At 43.6% G+C, this 21,589-nt stretch overlaps 1 protein-coding gene across 1 annotated transcript; it reads left to right on the top strand.

Annotated features, from left to right (window-relative positions):
• Window positions 1-14,119: 14,119 nt before the first annotated feature.
• LOC146219508 (uncharacterized) lies at window positions 14,120-20,640 on the top strand. Its single transcript, XM_084695278.1, has 3 exons — window positions 14,120-14,937; window positions 15,106-15,329; window positions 19,511-20,640. Exons 1-3 carry the CDS (start codon window positions 14,120-14,122, stop codon window positions 20,638-20,640), a joined length of 2,172 nt encoding a protein of 723 aa, XP_084551404.1.
• Window positions 20,641-21,589: the final 949 nt, after the last annotated feature.

Genomic DNA, 21,589 nt, shown 5'->3' with positions numbered 1-21,589 from the left:
AATATAATAAACAATGTTTGATCAATACCCTGCTATGTTAAGCTCATAAGAACATAACCCTTGGTTATGTCCAGGAGAGAAATATGCTTATGTATGAATGATGTTGCTTTTATCATTGATAAACTGCTGTTTGCTTATGCCTGCATAGCCTTAAGTTAGTTCTTTCTAAGGTGCAACTAGGAAATTCCTGTGACACTACTGTAAGTCAGAGGTCACAATATTACCAAAGTGTATACTGCCATGCAACTATGAACGAGGAAAATAGGAGGAGCGTCAAGGCCATTTCTAGGAGCCCTATATCTAAAGACCTCAACACAAGCTATCTAGCATGCAGCGGCCTTTTTCTGTGCTTGCGAAGGCTGTTGATTATCCCCCCTGACGTTTCTTGTGAGAGTAAAACCCCCATATTGTGATACTATTTAACTGCCCTGATTCCTGTATTCATGGTCCAGTCTTCTGAGATAATCAACTTGAGTGTATCAGACCCCCTGCACCTTATAGATCTATAATAAATACGTTGATTGTTGTCTTGAATTTGTTGCTTGTTGATTCACTTCATTGACTTGGTACATTCACAGCAATTGGGTACTATCTAATACGTCTTCACCAGACACTGGGGGGGCAGTGGGAGTGAGGTGACTGTCTCTCAGATGGAGAGAGGGATGGAGAGAGAGACAGTGGGAGAGAGGTGAGTGTCTGTGCCCTAAAAGCCCAGGCCGACTGGACATAATGACTACAGACCCGTCGCCCTGACCTCTGTGGTAATGAAGTCTTTTGAGCGCCTGGTGCTGGCACACCTTAAATCCATCACAGACCCTCTACTGGACCCCCTGCAGTTTGCCTACAGAGCCAACAGGTCTGTGGACGATGCAGTTAATATGGCCCTCCACTTCACCCTACAGCACCTGGACTGCCCAGCATCCTACGCCAGGATCCTGTTTGTGGACTTCAGCTCTGCCTTTAATACCATCATCCCCGCTCTGCTTCAGGACAAGCTCTCCCAGCTGAACGTGCCTGATTCCACCTGTAGGTGGATCACAGACTTCCTGTCTGACAGGAAGCAGTGCGTTCAGCTGGGAACACAAGTCTCTGATTCCCAGTCCATCAGCACTGGATCTCCCCAGGGCTGCGTCCTTTCTCCTCTACTCTTCTCCCTGTACACCAACAGCTGCACCTCCAGTCATCCGTCCGTGAAACTCCTGAAGTTTGCGGACGACACCACCCTCATTGGGCTCATTTCTGGTGGAGACGAGTCTGATTATAGGTGGGAAGCAGACAACCTGGTGACCTGGTGCAGCCAGAACAACCTAGAGCTCAATGCTCTCAAGACAGTGGAGATGGTTGTGGACTTCAGGAAGAACACAGCCCCACTCACCCCCATCACCCTGTGTGACTCCCCAGTCAACACTGTGGAGTCCTTCCGCTTCCTGGGCACTATCCTCTCCCAGGACCTCAAGTGGGAACTGAACATAAGCTCCCTCACCAAGAAAGCACAACTGAGGATGTACTTCCTGCGGCAGCTGAAGAAATTCAACCTGCCATAGACAATGATGGTGCACTTCTGCACAGCCATCATTGAGTCCATCCTCACCTCCTCCATCACCACCTGGTACGCTGCTGCCACTGCCAAGGACAAGAGCAGGCTGCAGCGTATCATCCGCACTGCAGAGAAGGTGAATGACTGCAATCTGCCTTCCCTCGACGACCTGCACACCTCGAGGACCCTGAGACGGGCGAAGAAGATTGTGGCTGACTCCTCCCACCCTGGACATTCCCTGTTTCAGTCACTCCCCTCCGGCAGAAGGCTGCGGTCCATCAGGACCAAAACCTCACGCCACACAAACAGTTTCTTCCCTTCCGCTGTTGGCCTCCTCAACAGGAGCTCACACTGACTGTTTAAAAAACTTTTTACATTTTGCACTACATTCAATTACTGTAATATTTGTATTTTATATTGTATTTTATATTGTGAATTGGCAACTTATATTTTTATTTTATTTTAACTGTATTACACTTAGTATTGCTAGTTTATGTATCCTTAGTATAGTTAGACCACATATTTAAATTTAACATTCCTATATGTTTACTGTATGCACCTTCCTGCCAAAGCAAATTCCTTGTCTGTGCAAACATTCATGGCGAATAAATCCCATTCTGATTCTGATTCTGATTCTGATTCTGATTCTGTCTCTCAGATGGAGAGAGGGATGGAGAGAGAGACAGTGGGAGAGAGGTGAGTGTCTCTCAGATGGAGAGAGGGATGGAGAGAGAGACAGTGGGAGAGAGGTGAGTGTCTCTCAGATGGAGAGAGGGATGGAGAGAGAGACAGTAGGAGAGAGGTGAGTGTCTCTCAGAAGGAGAGAGGGATGGAGAGAGAGACAGTGGGAGAGAGGTGAGTGTCTCTCAGATGCAGAGAGAGACAGTGGGAGAGAGGTGAGTGTCTCTCAGATGGAGAGAGGGATGGAGAGAGAGACAGTGGGAGAGAGGTGAGTGTCTCTCAGAGCAGCCAGGGAAGCAGGTCTGTGGAGGACTCTAAGGGAGGGCTGGACCCTGAGCTGGCCACAGTCACACCCACCACACCAGGCAGTGCAGCCTCAACTGAATGTGTTCAACAACAACCTGATATTGCTGTGGAGGTGGTCGCCATGCTAATGTTATCAGCACTAACCAACACAACCAGAAATCTGCATCAGGAGTTCTACTTTTGTCCAGTAGATGTCAGTCTAAGAGTGTGTATTACTTGTAGGCTGTCTTTAGTAAGTAACTGTTCTAGATCTAAAGCAAAGCTGCTTGAGAACACACTGAATCATCAGTTTAGGTGTCATAGACAGAACAGAACCCCGTGATATTAATAATCATATCCTACTGAAATGTGAACATTAGCGCCATACATTACATATATATTCATCTAATTGTAGCGTCTTAGACATATGTTGTGGATTCATTCAAATCAACTATATAATGAAATAAAATGAAATAGATAATTACATTTCTTATGTGTGGTGTTTCCTGTGTGTTTGTCTCTTTTCAGCTCCTGCTCTATGAATCAAGTTTCAGCTCCTCCTCCTGTTTCCTATTGGCTCATATAAGGAGGCGGGTCTGACGGAGGGGGGATATTTGTTTTCTAACCTGGAAGAACATGTGGAAAAAAGGTCCACCAGGACACGAAAAGGCTTGAGCGGATAATCATTCCACATGACATCCCACCTACTCAACCACCAGAATTCTGAATCTGGACTCCAACTGACCCTCCAAAATGGAAAGAAGTTGAGAACGTGCAGATGGCGCAACGAAAGCCTCCAGGATAAAGATCAAGTGCAGCAAGTAAGGCAGGACATCGCTGACGGTCTTGAGAACGTCAACAAGACCCTACTGCCTGGGAAGCTCAAGCTTTGGTGCCTCCAGTTTGGACTTCTCCCCCGGGTAATGTGGCCACTCACCGTCTGTGAGGTCCCGATAACAACAGTGGAGAAGATGGAGCGAACCATCACCTCATACCTGAAGAAATGGCTGGGTGTCCCACCATGTCTGAGTAACATCGGCCTCTATGGCAAAGGGGTCCTTGAACTACCTCTTACAAGTCTAATGGAGGAGTACAAGTGCTCTGAAGTAAGACTTCAGATGACATTGAAAGACTCCAAAAACCAGACCATTAGCAAGGCTGCACCTGCCCTACAAACTGGACGGAAATGGACATCATCCAAGGCTGTGCAGCGAGCAACATCAGCCCTGAGACACCCAGACATTGTGGGGAATATCCAGCATGGAAGAGGAGGCTTTGGCCTGGCAGCAAGCAGACCAACGTTCCATAAGGCAACAACATCTGAAGCAGGAAGCTGGTGGTCGAGGAGGAGCGCAGACAGGAGGAGACTACAAGAGGTGCAAAGGCTGTCTCTCCTGCTCAACAAGGGCAATGAACGCGGTGGGAAGGCCTGGAGAGGAGAAAGATCATGATGTGCTTCCATCACCAAAGAACCTCCATTCATGGTATGGCGAGGACCCGACCTGCCCCCTCTGCCCAGCTCCAGCGACTCTCAGGCATATCATGACAGGTTGCAAGACCAGCCTCTCACAAGGCCGCTACACCTGGAGGCACAGTCAGGTCCTCGAGAGCCTGGCTGCAGCACTTGAGACCAAAAGGAGTGAGGAGCAACCAATTCATTACCTTCAAAAACAAGCAATCCTGTTAAAACGGCAACATTCATCCGGGAGGGACAGAAAAGGCCCAAGCATCCTCCTACGAAGCCAGACACTGGACACCTAGCCATGGCCCGGGACTGGAAGATGTCTGTCGATATTGGCCAGCAACTCATTTTCCCACCTGAGATTGTTCAACCTTAACAAGCGAAGCAGGTTCATGCAGGGGGACGCAAGACCGAGCGCGTCAGCAATCGTCATCACGCGTCCGGGCACACCCTCCTAATAGGGCGGGGTATATAGCAGGGATCCCAGGTCCTGCATTGCTAGTTCGACACAGACACTCTCGGTCTCCTGCGGCCTCCACCTCCCCGGCCTCCTCCCTTTTGTCTGGTTCTTCTTTCTCAGGGGGAATGCATCGCTGTTCTCTGCCCGGATGTCGAGACGCTGTCTCAGGAGACGGTGTCTCAGTCCTGAGACGGTGTCTCAGTCCTGAGACGGTGTCTCAGTCCTGAGACGGTGTCTCAGTCCTGAGACGGTGTCTCAGTCCTGAGACGGTGTCTCAGGAGACGGTGTCTCAGTCCTGAGACGGTGTCTCAGTCCTGAGACGGTGTCTCAGTCCTGAGACGGTGTCTCAGTCCTGAGACGGTGTCTCAGGAGACGGTGTCTCAGGAGACGGTGTCTCAGGAGACGGTGTCTCAGGAGACGGTGTCTCAGGAGACGGTGTCTCAGGAGACGGTGTCTCAGGAGACGGTGTCTCAGGAGACGGTGTCTCAGGAGACGGTGTCTCAGGAGACGGTGTCTCAGGAGACGGTGTCTCAGGAGACGGTGTCTCAGGAGACGGTGTCTCTGTTGGGTGCGGCAGTTAGCCGCTGCGAGCACAACCATACGCCAAATCAAATATTACAATGATGTATTGTAAAGTGTGTAATAAAGTATCAAGTAACATAACATTACTGAGTCCTTCTGCCTGAACCTGGTGTTGTTCAACAGGATAGAAACTATGTGATGGGATGCAGGCCCATGGGCAGCTTCATGATCCTCTTTCCACTGTATGAAGGTGGAAACAAACAAACACAAAGCTCTATACAGGGTACAGGCATAAAGACAACAAGATCAACTCCAGCTATTCTCCTACCAAGTACAAATTCAACAAAAAACCCAGTCCTCATACAAACAGCTCTTTCTACATCATGGATCAGTTCCCTCTCATGGCCGAAAAAAGTGCAGCTTCTATGGGAGGCAAGTCGTGCTGATGGTTGTGATAGGGAAGGCTGCTGATTGGACCTGGGAAGAGACCGGACTGGACCAATCAGACGGCAAATTGGATTGAGTGAGAGTGAACAAACAAAACACAGACATCATACAGACCAGTACTAGAGACATGATGTCTGGTGACATAACGGTGTACTATGTGTGTGTGTATGTGTGCATGTGTGTGTATGCGGGTCTGTGTGTGAGTGTGTGTGTATGTACTGTGTGTGTACTGTGTGTGTGTGTGTACTGTGTGTGTACTGTGTATCTGTGTGTGTGTGCAGATGTCTCAGCAGGCTCTGGTCCAGGAGCTGCTGTGTCCAAAGGGGGGCCATGGCCAGGCTGCAGCTGCTGAGGGCAGAGTACAGCAGTGCCCAGCTCAGCCTGCAGGAGGCGCTCAACCACAGCTTCCAGGAGCCTCAAACAACCTACAGACCAGGAGCAGCTACTGACACATCCTTATGGGCTCTTGTATACATGAATAATCATAATTTAAAAGTAAACGTAGACTCACTGGAGGTTGTGGGAGATGTCCATTCACCACACGTGTTAACCAAATCAATCAAATGTGTAAATGTCACACACTGAGTGTGTGATTCTTTGGATACCAGTAATTTAAAATTGATTCCACTGTCAAAACACAAGAAAACTGAATAAAAAAATGGTATAACGACACAGGGTGCACTACAACGATTTATTAATAATAGATCAAATTAAGTAAGAACGAGGCATAAAAAGTAAAAAAGTACCGTGGTGAACATGAAAGTCCAGGGTCTCTAAAATACATCAAACACAAATCCAGAGTAGCAGAGTTCTATGATGTGAGTAGCAGAGTTCTATGGATGTGAGCAGCAGAGTTGTATGGATGTGAGTAGCAGAGTTGTATGGATGTGAGAAGCAGAGTTCTATGGATGTGAGTAGCAGAGTTGTATGGATGTGAGTAGCAGAGTTGTATGGATGTGAGTAGCAGAGTTCTATGATGTGAGTAGCAGAGTTCTATGGATGTGAGTAGCAGAGTTCTATGGATGTGAGTAGCAGCCGCGGGGGTTCCAGGGTCCGTCCTGCTGCTCTACTGCAGCCTCTGCTGCTCCTCCCTGGACCCGCTGAGGGCACTGAGAGAGAAGGGAGCGTCTTTAGTCACGGTCCACCTGCACACAGGGCTTCTTCACACCACTTCCACTCTTGCTCTTTCAGTCTATTTCCTCTTCTTATCTGTGTTGGTCGGTGTTGATCTGATCTTTGCTCGACCTCCCGTCCTCCGTTTCCCGTCCGGGGGCTTGTCCTCTTTCTTTCTCTCCTGTTCCTTTCCTCCCTCTCCCCCCCACCTTCCCCCACACCTTCCCCCACCTCCTCCATATTGGTTGCGCAGCCCCTCCTTCCTCGCTCTCTCCTCCGTTCTGTGTCTTCTTGTTCCCCCTTGTTCACCCCCGTCTCTTCTCGTCTCTCTCCTTTTAACACCATCTCCTGGCAGCTGTGGGGTGGGCTCCAATTTACACTGGGTGTTGACAAATCGCCTGGATCCAATTTAAAACATAGCAAAACTCTACACATGAATACAAACACACTGACACAAACTCCATAGTAAACACATCAAACCAAGAAAACCAACTGTTGAATATCTAGAACTAAACAAAACCCAAACAAAAGAATAAACATGCACATATAAAGATCAAGCAGCAGACATCCTATTCAAACCATTGTCCCACTTGGACATCGTCTCTCTCCTGATGATTCCCCTCTCTGCAGGACCCAGACATGTGGCTCTGGACGGTCACCTGCACTACCAGACTGGGGAGCACAGGAAGGCTCAGGAGGGCTATGAGAGGACCCTGGACTTAGTGGTGGACGCCTCAGACACACATCCCATCTACCTGCACCTGGGCTCCATCTACCTGGAGGAGGCCAGGGGGAGATGGGCGGGGTCACACCACTGGACCACTTGTCCTCTCTAACAGTCAGTCAGCGTGGAGGAGACTGACAACAGTCATTTGCAAATGTTAAGAGCAATCTGTTCTCCTGCTCTGGCAGTCATCAGTGTATAAAATATAGATCAGTGGAGAATGGACACATCCCTGAGGAGACCCTGTAGATGAGGACCAGACCTCAAACAAACAACCATCCACCTTTACTCTGAATTCTGTCTGTCAACAATCAAGGATCCAACCCACAACACTAGAACCAAACCACAGAAGCCATCTTCTTCAGTGGCAACCCCTATACTCTGGAATGATCTCTGTCTCTAGTCTCTCTCCAGGGGGCCTTCAGAACGTGTTTATTTCCCCCAGCTTTTAATGAATTGCATTATACATTTGACCTTGTCAGTTTCTCTTATCCTGTCTTTGTTGGTGTTAAACGCTTGTTGTATTCTCAGCTGTTGTATGTGATCTTATTTCTGTAACTCCATGTACAGCACTTTGGTAGTTAGTTTTTCACAATTGTTAACACACAAAAAGTAAAACTTTGGCACCATTTTCACAACCTTAACGTCATGTACCAATTGCTCGACCCAATTTATCACTACTTTACACTCCCTTATCTGCATTAGACTCTGACTTTCCTTGTTTACACACTGATGTCAATTACACATCACCTTGTTATCAAAACACTACACACAATGTTCAGTTATTGTGCAATAATAATACACTTCTCAAGTAAAGTCTCAAAGCATCAACCTACAACACACAACTATTCAAATCTCTAAACACTCAGGTCTGGTGAGCAATTTGCGATCAGGACTGCAGCATAAAACGGGCCTTGAGCCTCTGTTTTGTTTGGTGAACAAAGGAGAACTTAAAACATATCAACAACCAGAGAAGGAGGGGTGTAACAGTGAGAGGAGGAAGAGGACAAGGAAGAGGAAAAGGAAGAGGACAAGGAAAGGAACAAGGAAGGGGACAAGGAAGAGGACAAAGGAAGAGGATAACAAGGAGGAGGAAGAGGAGAAGCAGAATGAGGTGGAGGAGAAAGAAGAAGGAGAACGGTGATCTCTAATGAGATTCGTGCCACTGTGGTTGACCATGTGCTCAACCATGGTTTGAGCATGAGGAAGGCTGGCCAGAGGGTCAAACCAAATCTCAACCGCTTCACAGTTGCTGCCATCATTAGAAACTTTAGAATGAAGAACAGGTATGAACTATATTTGCCTTGTGTACTGAAATATTGCATATCAATAGAATACAGTGTGCTCACTGTATTTGTATTTTGCAGGACTGAAAGAGAACCACGACCATGCCACATTCAGAAACATCCAGACCGTTACCCTCTCTACACTGTACCGTGTTCTCCGCAGGAATGCCTTGCGGATGAAACAAGTGTACAGGGTCCCATTCGACCGGAACACATCAAGGAGTTACAGCAAGAGTTTGTAAGTCCCATACGCTCAGCACTGACACACACATGTATTGCACCTGTAATGTGTCTCACTGTACCCCACTGTGTTGACCCATCTGTGTCCATACTATACAGTAACTTGCATTATCATGCTGTCTGTTCCAGCAGATCCAGGATCATGACACAGCTAATGATCTATATGAATACATATTCATTGATGAGGTTGGATTCAACCTGGTGAAAAGGAGGCGCCTGGGCAGAAATGTCATTGGCTAGTACACCATTGTTGAGGTCCCCGCTGAGGGTGGTGGGAACATCACTTTGTGTGCTGCAATGGGTTGAGCAGGCCCGCTGACTGTACTGTACTGTTCAAAAAATAAAACTTTTTTTGCTGCATATGTGTGCTGTTTTATGTTTGACTATGAAAAAATGTGGCCTACACTGAGACATTTTACAAAAGTTGAAATGGCTCATTCTCCAGAGTCAGTCATTCATATGGTGGGTTCCATTTTGAGAATTGTGTTTTCAATTTTGCACTACTGTGTGGTGTGAATGCTTGGTAGTGTGCAGCAAATTCTTTTTGTGTGTACTGTTATGAATGGTGTGTGTGTTTCATTTGAAAATATGGCTTTGTGTACCAAATGAGAACACAAGTTCCATTTTGTGAACAGGTGAGATATTTGATGGCAAAGAGTCCTCTTGCAAAGGGAGTGTCAGGTTTAGCACGTTGTGCGTGAGGTTTGCAGTTTTGTGTTTGCAGTTTTGAGAAAGACATTATTGTTGTGAGAAACGTGTGTTAACAATTGTGAAAAACTGTAATCAAGGTTTATTTGGAATCAATGTTTATTTGGAATGCCCCCAAATTAATACGTTTTAACTCAAAAACATTAGGCTACATTATTATGGAACATTAAAGCCTTAAATCAAAGATATTGAGGAAACACAAATCAACATGTATGTTTTAACTGATTTATTAGCTATTGGTTAATCAATAATAAACAAAACCAAACCGAAGATGGACAACTTGGTCAGCTAATAGTAGAAGAATGTGAAACAAGTTTGAAGTTTGTATGGTCGATTTTGACAAAGATATTGAAGAAACACTGAACATTGTGTGTATTCCAATGTTTGTTAGGTTTTTCGACATTCAGACTGTCTCTTTTACCCCGGTCGCCAAATTTGACACGGAGCCTGAACGGAGGTACAAATATGAATGTCTGTTGAATCTCAGATATAAAACAGATTGCACCAATTGGTCTCAGCACATTGGGGACTCTGCATTTTTATATGTTTTACAGAAGTCTGTTATTCTCAGCATTTGATGTCCATTGTGCTCATGAGTATGTGTAATATTCAGGATTGTAATAATAATTCAAATTGTATGTTAACTAACTTGTTTCTTAAGTTTAATACTGTGCTCTATCGCTTTGTAAATTTACGTTACATACACTATGTACATAGTGGATAGAATCTTAACATTGGAGGCCAATTTTATTCAAAATTACCGACCATTTAGGATTACTTAGATGGGCCTTTACTGTGAATAAATTCACCCATACAAGTATTATAGAAAAAGATTTGCTCAATTGGATAGCAAAATAGTCAGACACTATATCAATACTGTCCAAAACAAACCATCCTGAATAATGTTGCTGATGACCCTGATCCATTGTATAGTATGGTCACACATTCTCTGTATTTAAATTCGCAAGTCAAGGGTCATGAGACTGAATGGTTGTAAAACAAAGGGTTGATATTCCTATTTACCAGAACAGAATAAGAATTGAGTTTAATCGCCAAGTGAGTGGTCACATTTGTGACCAAATGTGAGTGGAGTTTACTTCGGTGGGCAGGTGCAAACAGTGATCATTTAAACAAAATGAACAAAAAGAAAATGTAGAGAATGTACAACAAAATACAATAAAGATGATTGCCTGATAACGGGGCAGTTTCCACATATCTCTCCTACCTCACTGGAATATTCTCATACAAACTGTATTTTTCTCTCCAAGTTAGTTTAGATTTGAGATCATTAGACTATTGCATAACATGTGTCTGCAATATAAACTTAGATAAAGTTCCGCTTTGTTTGGGTTTAATGAACGTCTTCAGATGTGCAATTTGTACAAACTTGATGCGTGCATGAAAAAAAGGGTGGATATTGTTTTTCGGAAAATTACGTTAACAATATAATTACAGAATAAGGAGTGAGTCAGGTAGATCAAGGGTTGCAGTCTACAGAGGTGGGAACCGATACGGTAATATTTCAGATTAGTAATGTGTGTTGTGTGTCTCATGGTATACTGTTTTGTGAACTTTTATTTTACCACTCCCGTGGGCAGCGTAAATATAGTTTGCTGTGTTTTGTATTGCAGCAGTGGAGTCACTAAGCTGAGAGCTCAAAAACCTTTCTACGTTGTAATTCTCCCTTTTTTCAAACAGAAAATGAGAAACGCAATATAGGTTGGATTGAAAATGTTGCAATTAATATCCAAAGTCTCAAAATAAAAAGTGTATTGATAATTTGCATTTAATTCTTATTGTGAAGTAACTTATCCTATGTTATTATTTTTAAAGAAAATTAAATTACTATGAAGACTAGTTGTATGCCAGAGATTATGTTTTTATCATAGTGTTACATGTTTCTGCATACAAAATAAACCTGAGTAACATACACCTCTCGCCAAATCACCACCATTACATATGCAGAGTGGACATTAAGAAAACCAACCAGAAAGAGCAGTAACCACAGCAGAAATAAGCTTCTAGTGACTAGATCCAAGACGGGATCCAGAGAGAAAACAAAGTAAAACCAGAGTTAGGGAGACACATCACTGTGAAGAGCATTTCCTCATCCAGTAGCCTCAAGAAGCACATGATGATCCACACTGGAGAGAAGCCCCACAGCTGTGACCTCTGTGGTAAAACATTTAGACAGGCTTACCATTTCACAGCTCACCGCAGGATCCACACTAGAGAGAAGCCCTACAGTTGTGAATGTTGTGATAAAGCCTTCTCCACCTCAGATGGGTTGAAGAAACACAGCAGGATCCACACTGGAGAGAAGCCCCGTGACCTTTGTGGTAAAACCTTTAGCAAGGCTGGTACTCTCAACATTCACTGCAGGATCCACACTGGAGAGAAGCCCTAGAGCTGTGAGCTCTGTGGTAAAACCTTTAGCCGTGCTGGTATTCTCAAAGTTCATCACAGCATCCACACTGAAGAAAAACCCTACAGCTGTGACCTCTGTGGTAAAACCTTTAGACAGGCTGGCCAGTTCCCAGCTCACAGCAGGATACACACAGGAGAGAAGCCCTACAACTGTGACCTCTGTGGTAAAACCTTTAGCCAGGATGGCCATTTCACAGCGCACTGAAGGATCCCACTGGAGAGAAACCCTACAGCTGTGACCTCTGTGGTAAAACCTTTAGCCAGGCTGGTACTCTCAACCCTCACTGCAGGATCCACACTGAAGAGAATCCCTACAGCTGGCCACACTGTGACTACGGAAAAACAAATGGCAATCTGAAGAGTCACCTGCGTATCCACAATAGAAACAACCCAAAGCAGTGATGTCTGGGGCCAAGCTGTCCCATCAGTCACCAGTTCTGTATGACACACAGTTGAACTAATGGCCTACACTTACTGGGACAGCAGATGCAGTAACGCACCATGAACATTTCCTGTGATAATAGACTTGGTGGTTCTGATGTCGAGGGTGACTTTGTCTCTCATCAAGTGATCATTTGCTATGTTTTTTTAGGACCATACTGAATATATTTCAGACAATACTGACTTATGTTCTGTCTGTATGTACTCAAACTATATTGACGTCCGCTTGTTTTATGAACTTTCTTTCTGATTTTCTTTCTCCATACACTAGTTGTTATTTTGGATAAAATCGGCTAGTAAATTGATATTCATTGCTTCACGTTAATACATCATTATCACTTGGTTTCACTTGGCCTTGGTTTCTGTTAGCTTTGTTGGTAAGTGTAAAGCCTTTTGTCAAACGGATTTGAAAAGTGATATACAAATAAAGTTGTCTGAAATACCTTCTCTGTCTTGGTTGATTTGGTTTTTGACAGTTTACCTAAATATGTGTCAAATACAGGGTTGTAATAATAATTAAAAACCTATCGCAACAAACTTGTTTCTTGCGTTGAATACTGTGCTTTATCGCTTTGTACATTTACGTTACAATAGTGGATAGGATCCTAACATTGAAAGACCAGAACTGTTTTTTTTCCTTCTAAATAACACACCATTTAGGATTACTTAGATGGGCTTGTAGATGTGAAGGAATTCCACTTTACACTTCAAGTATCATGATAAAATAATTGCTCGTTTGGATACCAAAATAGTCAGTAGCTATTTCAATCATTACTTGTCCTAAACAAACATCCTGAATAATGTTGCTGACGACCAGTCCAATGCACACTGATCTTCATCCATTGTAGAGTATGGACACACATTCTCTGTGTTTACATTCGCAAGTCAAGGGTCATGAGACTGAATGGTTGTAAAACAAAGGGGTTAATTGTCCTGATGATTGCCTAATAACAGGGCAGTTCACAAATTTCTCTCCTTCCTCACTGGAATTTTCTCATACATACTTTATTTTACCTTCCAAGTTAGTTTAGATTTGATCTTATTAAACTATTGCATAACCTTCTGTTTGTCTATTATATGAAATTTGATAAAGTTCCTCTGTGTTTGTGAGCGGCATAAAGAAAGTTTGCTGTGTTTTATTGCTGCAGTGGGGTTAATATAAGTTCAGAGCGTAACACCTTCCAAAATGTATTTTAAAGGTTAGAATTCTCAGACTTAAATAGAAATAATTAGCTATAAAGGATATTGTTACATGATTTGTAACTTTGCAAATCCAATCCAAAGTCTCCAAATCCAAAGTAGATGCTTATTGTTTAGCAATTAATCCTATATTACTATTTTGAAGAAAATCACATTACTATAAGGAGGAGTTCTATGGCAGAGATTAGGTTTTTATCAAAGTGTTGTGTGTTTCTACAGACAAAAGAAACCTGAGAAATATACACCTCTCACCAAATCATCACCGTTATATATGCAGGGAGTCAGATGGCTGAGCGGTGAGGGTGCTAGTAATCTGAAGGTTACCAGTTGGATTCCCATTTTTCCTCCAGATCCCACATTGGCCAATCACACTTGATTGTGGGAGGAGACTAGACAGAGAAGACAATTTATGGATCCAGAGAGACTCAACCAGAGATACTACAGAGAGAGACTCAACCAGAGACAACAGTTCCCCGAGAGATGATGAACCAGAAAGAGCAGTAACCAGAGAGCAACAAGATTCTAGAGACTGGATCAAAGACAGGATACAGAGAGACTAAACAGAGAACAAAAATAGGTCCGAGTTATGGAGAAACATCACTGTGACACCTGTGGGAAGAGCATTTCCTCACCCAGTAACCTCAAAAAGCACATGATGATCCACACTGGTGAAAAGCCCTACAGCTGTGACCTCTGTGGAAACACTTTTAGCCAGGCTAGTACTCTCAACGTTCACCGCAGGATCCACACTGGAGAGAAGCCCTACAGCTGTGACCTCTGTGGTATAACCTTTAGCAAGGCTAGTAATCTCAACGTTCACCGCAGGATCCACACTGGAGAGAAGCCCTACAGCTGTGACCTCTGTGGAAAAACTTTTAGCCAGGCTAATACTCTCAACGTTCACTGCCGGATTCACAATGGAGAGAAGCCCTACAGCTGTGACCTCTGTGGAAAAACTTTTAGCCAGGCTAGTACTCTCAACGTTCACTGCCGGATCCACACTGGAGAGAAGCCCTACAGCTGTGACCTCTGTGGTAAAACCTTTAGCCATGCTAATACTCTTAACATGCACTGCAGAATTCACACTGAAGAGAAGCCCTATAGCTGTGACCTCTGTGGCAAAACCTTTAGCCAGGCTGGTACTCTCAACAATCACCGCATGATCCACACTAGAGAGAAGCCATACAGCTGTGACCTCTGTGGTAAAACCTTTGCACGGGTTAACAGTTTCAGAAGTCACCGCAGGATCCACACTGGAGAAAAGCCATACAGATGTGACCTCTGTGGAAAAGCCTTCAGCCGGGCTGATAGTCTTAACGTTCACCGCAGGATCCACACTGGAGAGAAGCCCTACAGCTGTGACCTCTGTGGTAAAACCTTTAGCCATGCTAATACTTTTAACATGCACTGCAGAATCCACACTGAAGAGAAGCCCTACAGCTGTGACCTCTAGGGCAAAACCTTTAGCCAGGCTGGTACTCTCAACAATCACCGCATGATCCACACTAGAGAGAAGCCATACAGCTGTGACCTCTGTGGTAAAACCTTTGCTCGGGTTGACAGTTTCAGAAGTCACCGCAGGATCCACACTGGAGAAAAGCCATACAGATGTGACCTCTGTGGTAAATCCTTTAGCCGGGCTGGTACTATCAACGCTCACCGTAGGATCCACACAGGAGAAAAGCCCTACAGGTGTGACCTCTGTGGTAAAACCTTTAGCCGGGCTAGTCTCAACCTTCACTGCAGTATACACACTGGAGAGAAGCCCTACAGCTGCCCGTACTCTGACTACTCAGGTAAAACAAATGGCAATCTGAAGAGTCACCTGCGTATCCACAATAGAAAAAACCCAAAGCAGTGATGTCTGAGGCCAAGCTGTCCCAGCAGTCACCACCTGAGAGAACTTCTGTATAACCCCCATCTGGAAGAACTACTGGCCTACACCAACCGAGACAGCACATGCAGTAACACCAGATCTACAGTCCAACATGACTGCACACAAACAGGAATGATAGAGGGAAAGTTGTCAGACTTGGCAGAAACCTGGTCAATTCTGGCTAACACCTTCCTGTTCTGAAGTATTTTGAATTCAAGCACATGGAATATTCCGTTGTCATTTAAAAGGATGTGGTATAGTAAAGTTGTTTAGGGGCATGTGTGTTGTTCAGAACGCAAAAAATATTGACAAAAATAAGAATGTGTTAGCGTTTCCTGTGATAATAGACTTGGTGGTTCTGATGTCGAGGGTTACTTTGTCTCTCATCAAGTGATCATTTGCTATGGTTTTTTAGGAACATCCTGAATATATTTCAGACAGTACTGACTTATGTTCTGTCTATATTTACTCAAACTATATTGAAGTCCTGTTGTTTTATGAACATTATTTCTGCTGTTCTTTCTACATACACTATAGTTGTTGCTTTGGATAAAATGGCCTACTAAATTTATATTCATTGCGTTCACGTTGATACATAATCACTTGGTTTCAGTCTGTTAGCTTTGTTGGTAGGTGTAAAGCCTTTTGTCAAACTCATTTGAAAAGTGATTTACAAATAACATTGTCTGAAATACCTTCTCTGTCTTTGCTGATTTGTTTTGTGACAGTTCACCTAAATAGGGTGAAGCGTGTTTCCAAACTACTTGTGAACATAGGACAGATGTTACTGACAAACTGTATTTCACTGCATTTTTTACATATTGACATGTTTACAGAAGTAGTGTTATTCTCAGCATTAGATGTCTATTGTGCTCATGAGTATGTGTCATATTCAGGATTGTTATAATAATTCAAAACGTATCTCAACAAACTTGTTTCTTAAGTTTAATACTGTACGTTATCGTTTTGTACATTTACGTTACAATAGTGGATAGGATCCTGATTGGAAGACCAAAACAGGTTGTTCCAAATAACACACCATTTAGACTTACTTATATGGGCTTGAAGATGTGAAGGAGTTCACCTTTACACTTTGAGTATCATACAAAACAATTTGCTTGATTGGATACCAATATAGTCAGAGGTTATTTCAATAATTACTTGTCCTAAACAAACATCCTGAAGAATGTTGCTGATGACCAGTCCAATGCACACTGATCTTCATCTATTGTAGAGTATGGACACACATTTTCTGTATTTACATTTGCACGTCAAGGGTCCTGAGGCTGAATGGTTGTAAAACAAAGGAGTTACTTGTCTCATTTACCAGATGATAGCCATATAACAGGGCAGTTTACATAATTATCTCCTACCTCACTGGGATGTACTCCTACAAACTGTATTTTACCCTCCAAGTTAGTTCAGATGTGATCTCTTTACACTATTGCATAACCTGCCGTGTGTCTATAATATAAACTTAAATAAAGTTCCACGTTGTTTGGCTTCAATGAACTTTTTCAGATGTGCAATTTGCATCCAGGAGAGAAATGACTCACAAAGAAGTGGAAACTATGAAAGTTTTCATATTTGAGTCAAGTTCCTCTAAGAATACAAAATGTCACCTTAATCAACTGTCTATGGGTGGCTGTAGACACACATCTTGGAGACACACACAAGAAAGGGCCTGGTCATATTCCTCAGAGCAAGAACAGACTTCTCCAGGGGTGCATACTGTTAGACGAAGAAATAGGTGACGCCGTTTAATACAATCTAGACAATCATTTCAGTAAGTAGCAACATTCCATGTACTTAAAGAGATCTTGTTATTTAAGCTGACACATAGGGTACATGAACCATTTTTTACAATATAATTACACCTCCCACTCCCTTTGAAGGTCATATTAGCTGCAAACACACAACAGAGGAACAGTTTTGGTAAAGTGCAACAGTTTCCATTAAAGCTGTGACAAAGGCTAATACATTTCACCTAGAGTGACAGTAAGAATGCTTTGCTGGAAAAGAGGGGAGGATGCACTGATGTTACATGTCACCGCGCATTATGTACTGTACCAGCAGACTTGAACCTACCTAATATGGTCACACAAAAGCATCAGAGACGCGAAAAGTGATATTATCCTACTTCATGAACATCACTCGTTAAATTGAACTCTAAAATGTCCACAGCCACGCGGAGAGAGTAGCTTACCTTAAATCATTCTGTGTCATAGACCAATACACTTCATAAACTTCTTATTACATTTAAAACACAAACTGTACAGCACCCGCCAAGTCCTGGTTATTCACTTGCTCCATTGAAGTCGACTTTGCCATCTCATCTACTGGCAACTCTGGGGAGAGTTCAGAGAAACTGCCTCAATAGCCCCTTACACTGACTAGGGGACTGAAGGCCATGTAAGATGCTTCACCCATCCCCCAGACCCAGCTAAAACCCTCTGGCTCTTAGCTAGGTATCATAAAACAACCATAAATTCAATTCAATATTTATTTGTCATTGTCATAGAAAACAATGAAATTCTGTTTATAGCATTCAAAGACTGCATAGTTTGACATAAAAGTGTAATACAAAGTGCAATATCCCCCCAATAAACTTAAACATAAATAACCCTTGTGTAAACCTTAGCACAATCAATACACATAACAGTAACAATAACAATATTCAGTATTAGCAGCATTTTGAAGGGCTTTAACAACATGGACGACCTAGCAGAACATAACAACGGCGGGAACAGTCAAGAGATGTAGAGTATTTTGTCATTTGTGCAACAATACAAAACTGTTCAGAAGCCTCACAGCCTGTGGGTACAGACTGTTGGTCAGTCTTGATGTTTTGGCCCGTATGGACCTGTATTTTCTACCTGAGGGCAGCAGGTGGAACAGATGGTGAGCTGGGTGGTGACGGTCCCGCAGGATGTTGTGCATTCTCCTCAGACAGCGGGTGGCGTAGACGGTACTGATCTCGGGGAGAGTCGTCCCAATGATTCTCCCCGCAGTTTTTACCACCCGTTGGAGTGCCTGCTGTTCAGCCTTAGTGCAGCTGTAAAACCACACTAAGAAACCATTAGTTAAAACGCTGCTGATGGCACAGTTTTAAAAGTTTGCCATCAGTGGTTTTTGGCCGGATGGTGTTCAAAGCCAAAGAGTAGTCCACAAAGAGGAGCCGTGCATAGGTGTTCTTCTGCTCAAGGTGCTCCAGTAGTGTGTGGAGCACAATGGAAATGGCATCCTCAGTTGATCTGTTCTCCCACCGGCTTCAGGGAGTTCAACAGGCGATAATAAAGAGTTAGGACTCAAAGCAGACAGGGGCCAGGAAGAGTTGGCAGTTCTGAGACTATTATGTTCGTGCATATTTCAAATAGTGAGGTTGCTGTGGGTTCCAGAGTGGTAAACATGGCTCCCTAGGACATTTTATTTTACAGCTCTTGTGAGCAACATAAAGATGTTCTGTATTGCTGCAGTGGAGTCAATATACGTCGAGTTCTAAAAAACCTTATGTAAATTATTTTCTAGGTTGTAATTCTCTGTTTTTAAATAGAAAATGAGACACGCAAAGAGAATATTATTATTGGATTCAAAACTTTACAATGTCTATCCAAAATATAACACGTTTTTTTAATTTGCATGAAATGCTTGTGTAATAACTAATCCTATGATATTATCGTGAAGAAAATGAAATTATTAGAAGGAGGAGTTATCTGCCAGAGATTACATTTTTGTCACAGTGTTACATGTTTCTGCAGACAAAATAAACCTGAGTAATATACACCTCTCACAAAATGATCACCATTTCATATGCAGAGAGGCCATTAAGACAGAAAAAGGATTTCCTTTATATGCAAAATCTGAGTTGTCATGAACTTGTAGCTGTTTCCTCCAGATCCCCCATTGGCCAACCATACTTGATCGTGGGAGGAGACAGAGAAGACATCTTATGGCTCCAGAAAGACTCAACCAGAGAGACTACAGAGAGAGACTCAACCAGAGATAGCAGTTCCTAGAGAGAGGATCAACCAGAAAGAGCAGTAACCAGAGAGAAACAAGCTTCTAGAGCTTGATCCAAGACAGGATCGTGAGACCAGACAGAACAAAGAGAGGCCAGAGTTATGGAGACACATCCCTGTGACACCTGTGGGAAGAGCCTTTCCTCATCCAGTAGCCTCAAGAAGCACATGATGATCCACACTGGTGAGAAGCCCTACAGCTGTGACCTCTGTGGTAAAACCTTTAGGGAGGCTGGTACTCTCAACATTCACTGCAGGATTCACACTGGAGAGAAGCCCTACCGCTGTGACCTCTGTGGTAAAACCTTTAGCCTGGCTAGTACTCTCAACCTTCACCGCAGGATCCACACTGGAGAGAAGCCCTACAGCTGTGACCTCTGTGGTAAAACCTTTAGCCTGGCTAGTACTCTCAACCTTCACCGCAGGATCCACACTGGAGAGAAGCCCTACAGCTGTGACCTCTGTGGTAAAACCTTCAGCCAGGCTGGTACTCTCAACATTCACTGCAGGATCCACACTGGAGAGAAGCCCTACAGCTGTGACATCTGTGGTACAGCCTTTGGACGGCTTGAGAGTTTCAGAGTTCACAGCTGGATCCATACTAAGGAAAAACCCTACACCTGTGACCTCTGTGATAAAACCTTTAGCAGTGCTTCTAATTTCAGAGTGCACAGCATGATCCACACTGGGGAAAAGCCCCACAGCTGTGAAAGCTGTGATAAAGCCTTTTCTACCTCAGGTGCTTTGAAGAAACACAGCAGGATCCACACTGGACAGAAGACCCACAGCTGTGAGCTCTGTGGTAAAACTTTTAGCAATGCTGGGATTGTCAACGTTCACCGCAGGATCCACACTGGCGAAAAACCCTACAGCTGTGACATCTGTGGTAAAACCTTTAGCCAGGCTGGCAATTTCACAGCTCACCGCAGGATCCACACTGGAGAGAAGCCCTATAGCTGTGACCTCTGTGGTAAAACCTTTAGCGAGGCTGGTACTCTCAACGTTCACCGCAGAATCCACACTGGAGAGAAGCCCTACAGGTGTGACCTCTGTGGTAAAACCTTTAGCCAGACTGGCCATTTCACAGCTCACCGCAGGATCCACACAGGAGAGAAGCCCTACAACTGCCCAAACTGTGACTACTCCGGTAAAACAAATGGCAATCTGAAGAGTCATCTGCGTATCCACAACAGAAAACATCCAAAGCAGTGATGTGTGGGGCCAAGCTGTCCCAGCAGTCACCACCTGAGAGAACTTCTGTATGAACCACAGCTGGAAGAACTACTGGCCTACAACTACTGGGACAGCACATGCAGTAACACCAGATCTACAGTCCATCATGACTGAACACAAGCAGGAAGCAATACTCTACCCCTGTAAAGATAGAGGGAAAGCTGTCAGATGGTTTTATTAGACCATACTAAAGGCAATACTGACCGATTATGTTGAATCTATTTTTATTTACTCTGACTATATTGAAGAACTGTTTTTCTATGAACTTGCTTTCTGCTGGGGGGTTTTACATGCACTAGTTGTTGTTTGGTTAAAAGTACCTGCTTAATGAATATGAATTGCTTCACGTCGATACTTCATTACCACTGGGGTGTGTTACATTTGTTGGTCAATGTAAAGCCTTTTGTAAAACTGATTTGAAAAGGGATATACAAATAAAGTTGTCTGAAATACCTTCTCTATCTTGGTTATTTGTTTTGTGACAGCTCACCTACATTTGTTAAAGTGTGTTTCCATAGTACTTGTAAACATAAGACAGAAGTTACAGACAAACCGCATTTTATTTTTGACATTGCAGTGTTAACAGCAGAGTTATTTTCAGCATTAGATGTCCATTGTGCTCATGAGTATGTGTAATTTTCGGGATTGTACTAAGAATTCAAATCGTATCTCAACTTGTTTCTTAAGTTTAATATTGTGCTTTATCGCTTTTTTTACATTGACGTTACAATAGGGGATATGATCCTGACATTGGAAGACAAAAAAAGGTGGGGAACTTGTAGTTTGCGACAGCAGCAGGGTACATTACAGCACCCAGAGTAACAATTTAAAATATAGAAAATATAAAATATATGAGATACAAGATACAGATTCCTATAAAATATGAAGGTAAGGATCTAAGGGTATATGATCCTAACATTGGAAGGCC

The sequence above is a fragment of the Hypomesus nipponensis genome, chromosome 28 (genome assembly GCF_054491055.1).
Source record: "Hypomesus nipponensis isolate SF chromosome 28, ASM5449105v1, whole genome shotgun sequence".
Taxonomy (NCBI): domain Eukaryota; kingdom Metazoa; phylum Chordata; class Actinopteri; order Osmeriformes; family Osmeridae; genus Hypomesus; species Hypomesus nipponensis.
The sequence above is the reverse complement of the archived record's forward strand: the minus strand, read 5'-3'. Positions and strand labels throughout refer to the sequence as shown.

Bases quoted from the DNA above. Each gene is read 5' to 3' on its own strand.
- LOC146219508 (XM_084695278.1), top strand. From the start codon at position 14,120: ATGGAGAAACATCACTGTGACACCTGTGGGAAGAGCATTTCCTCACCC. The intron at 14,938-15,105 runs GCACTGCAGAAT...CAGTTTCAGAAG, and splicing joins CATGCTAATACTTTTAACAT to TCACCGCAGGATCCACACTG. The intron at 15,330-19,510 runs GTAAAACAAATG...GAGACCAGACAG, and splicing joins CCCGTACTCTGACTACTCAG to AACAAAGAGAGGCCAGAGTT.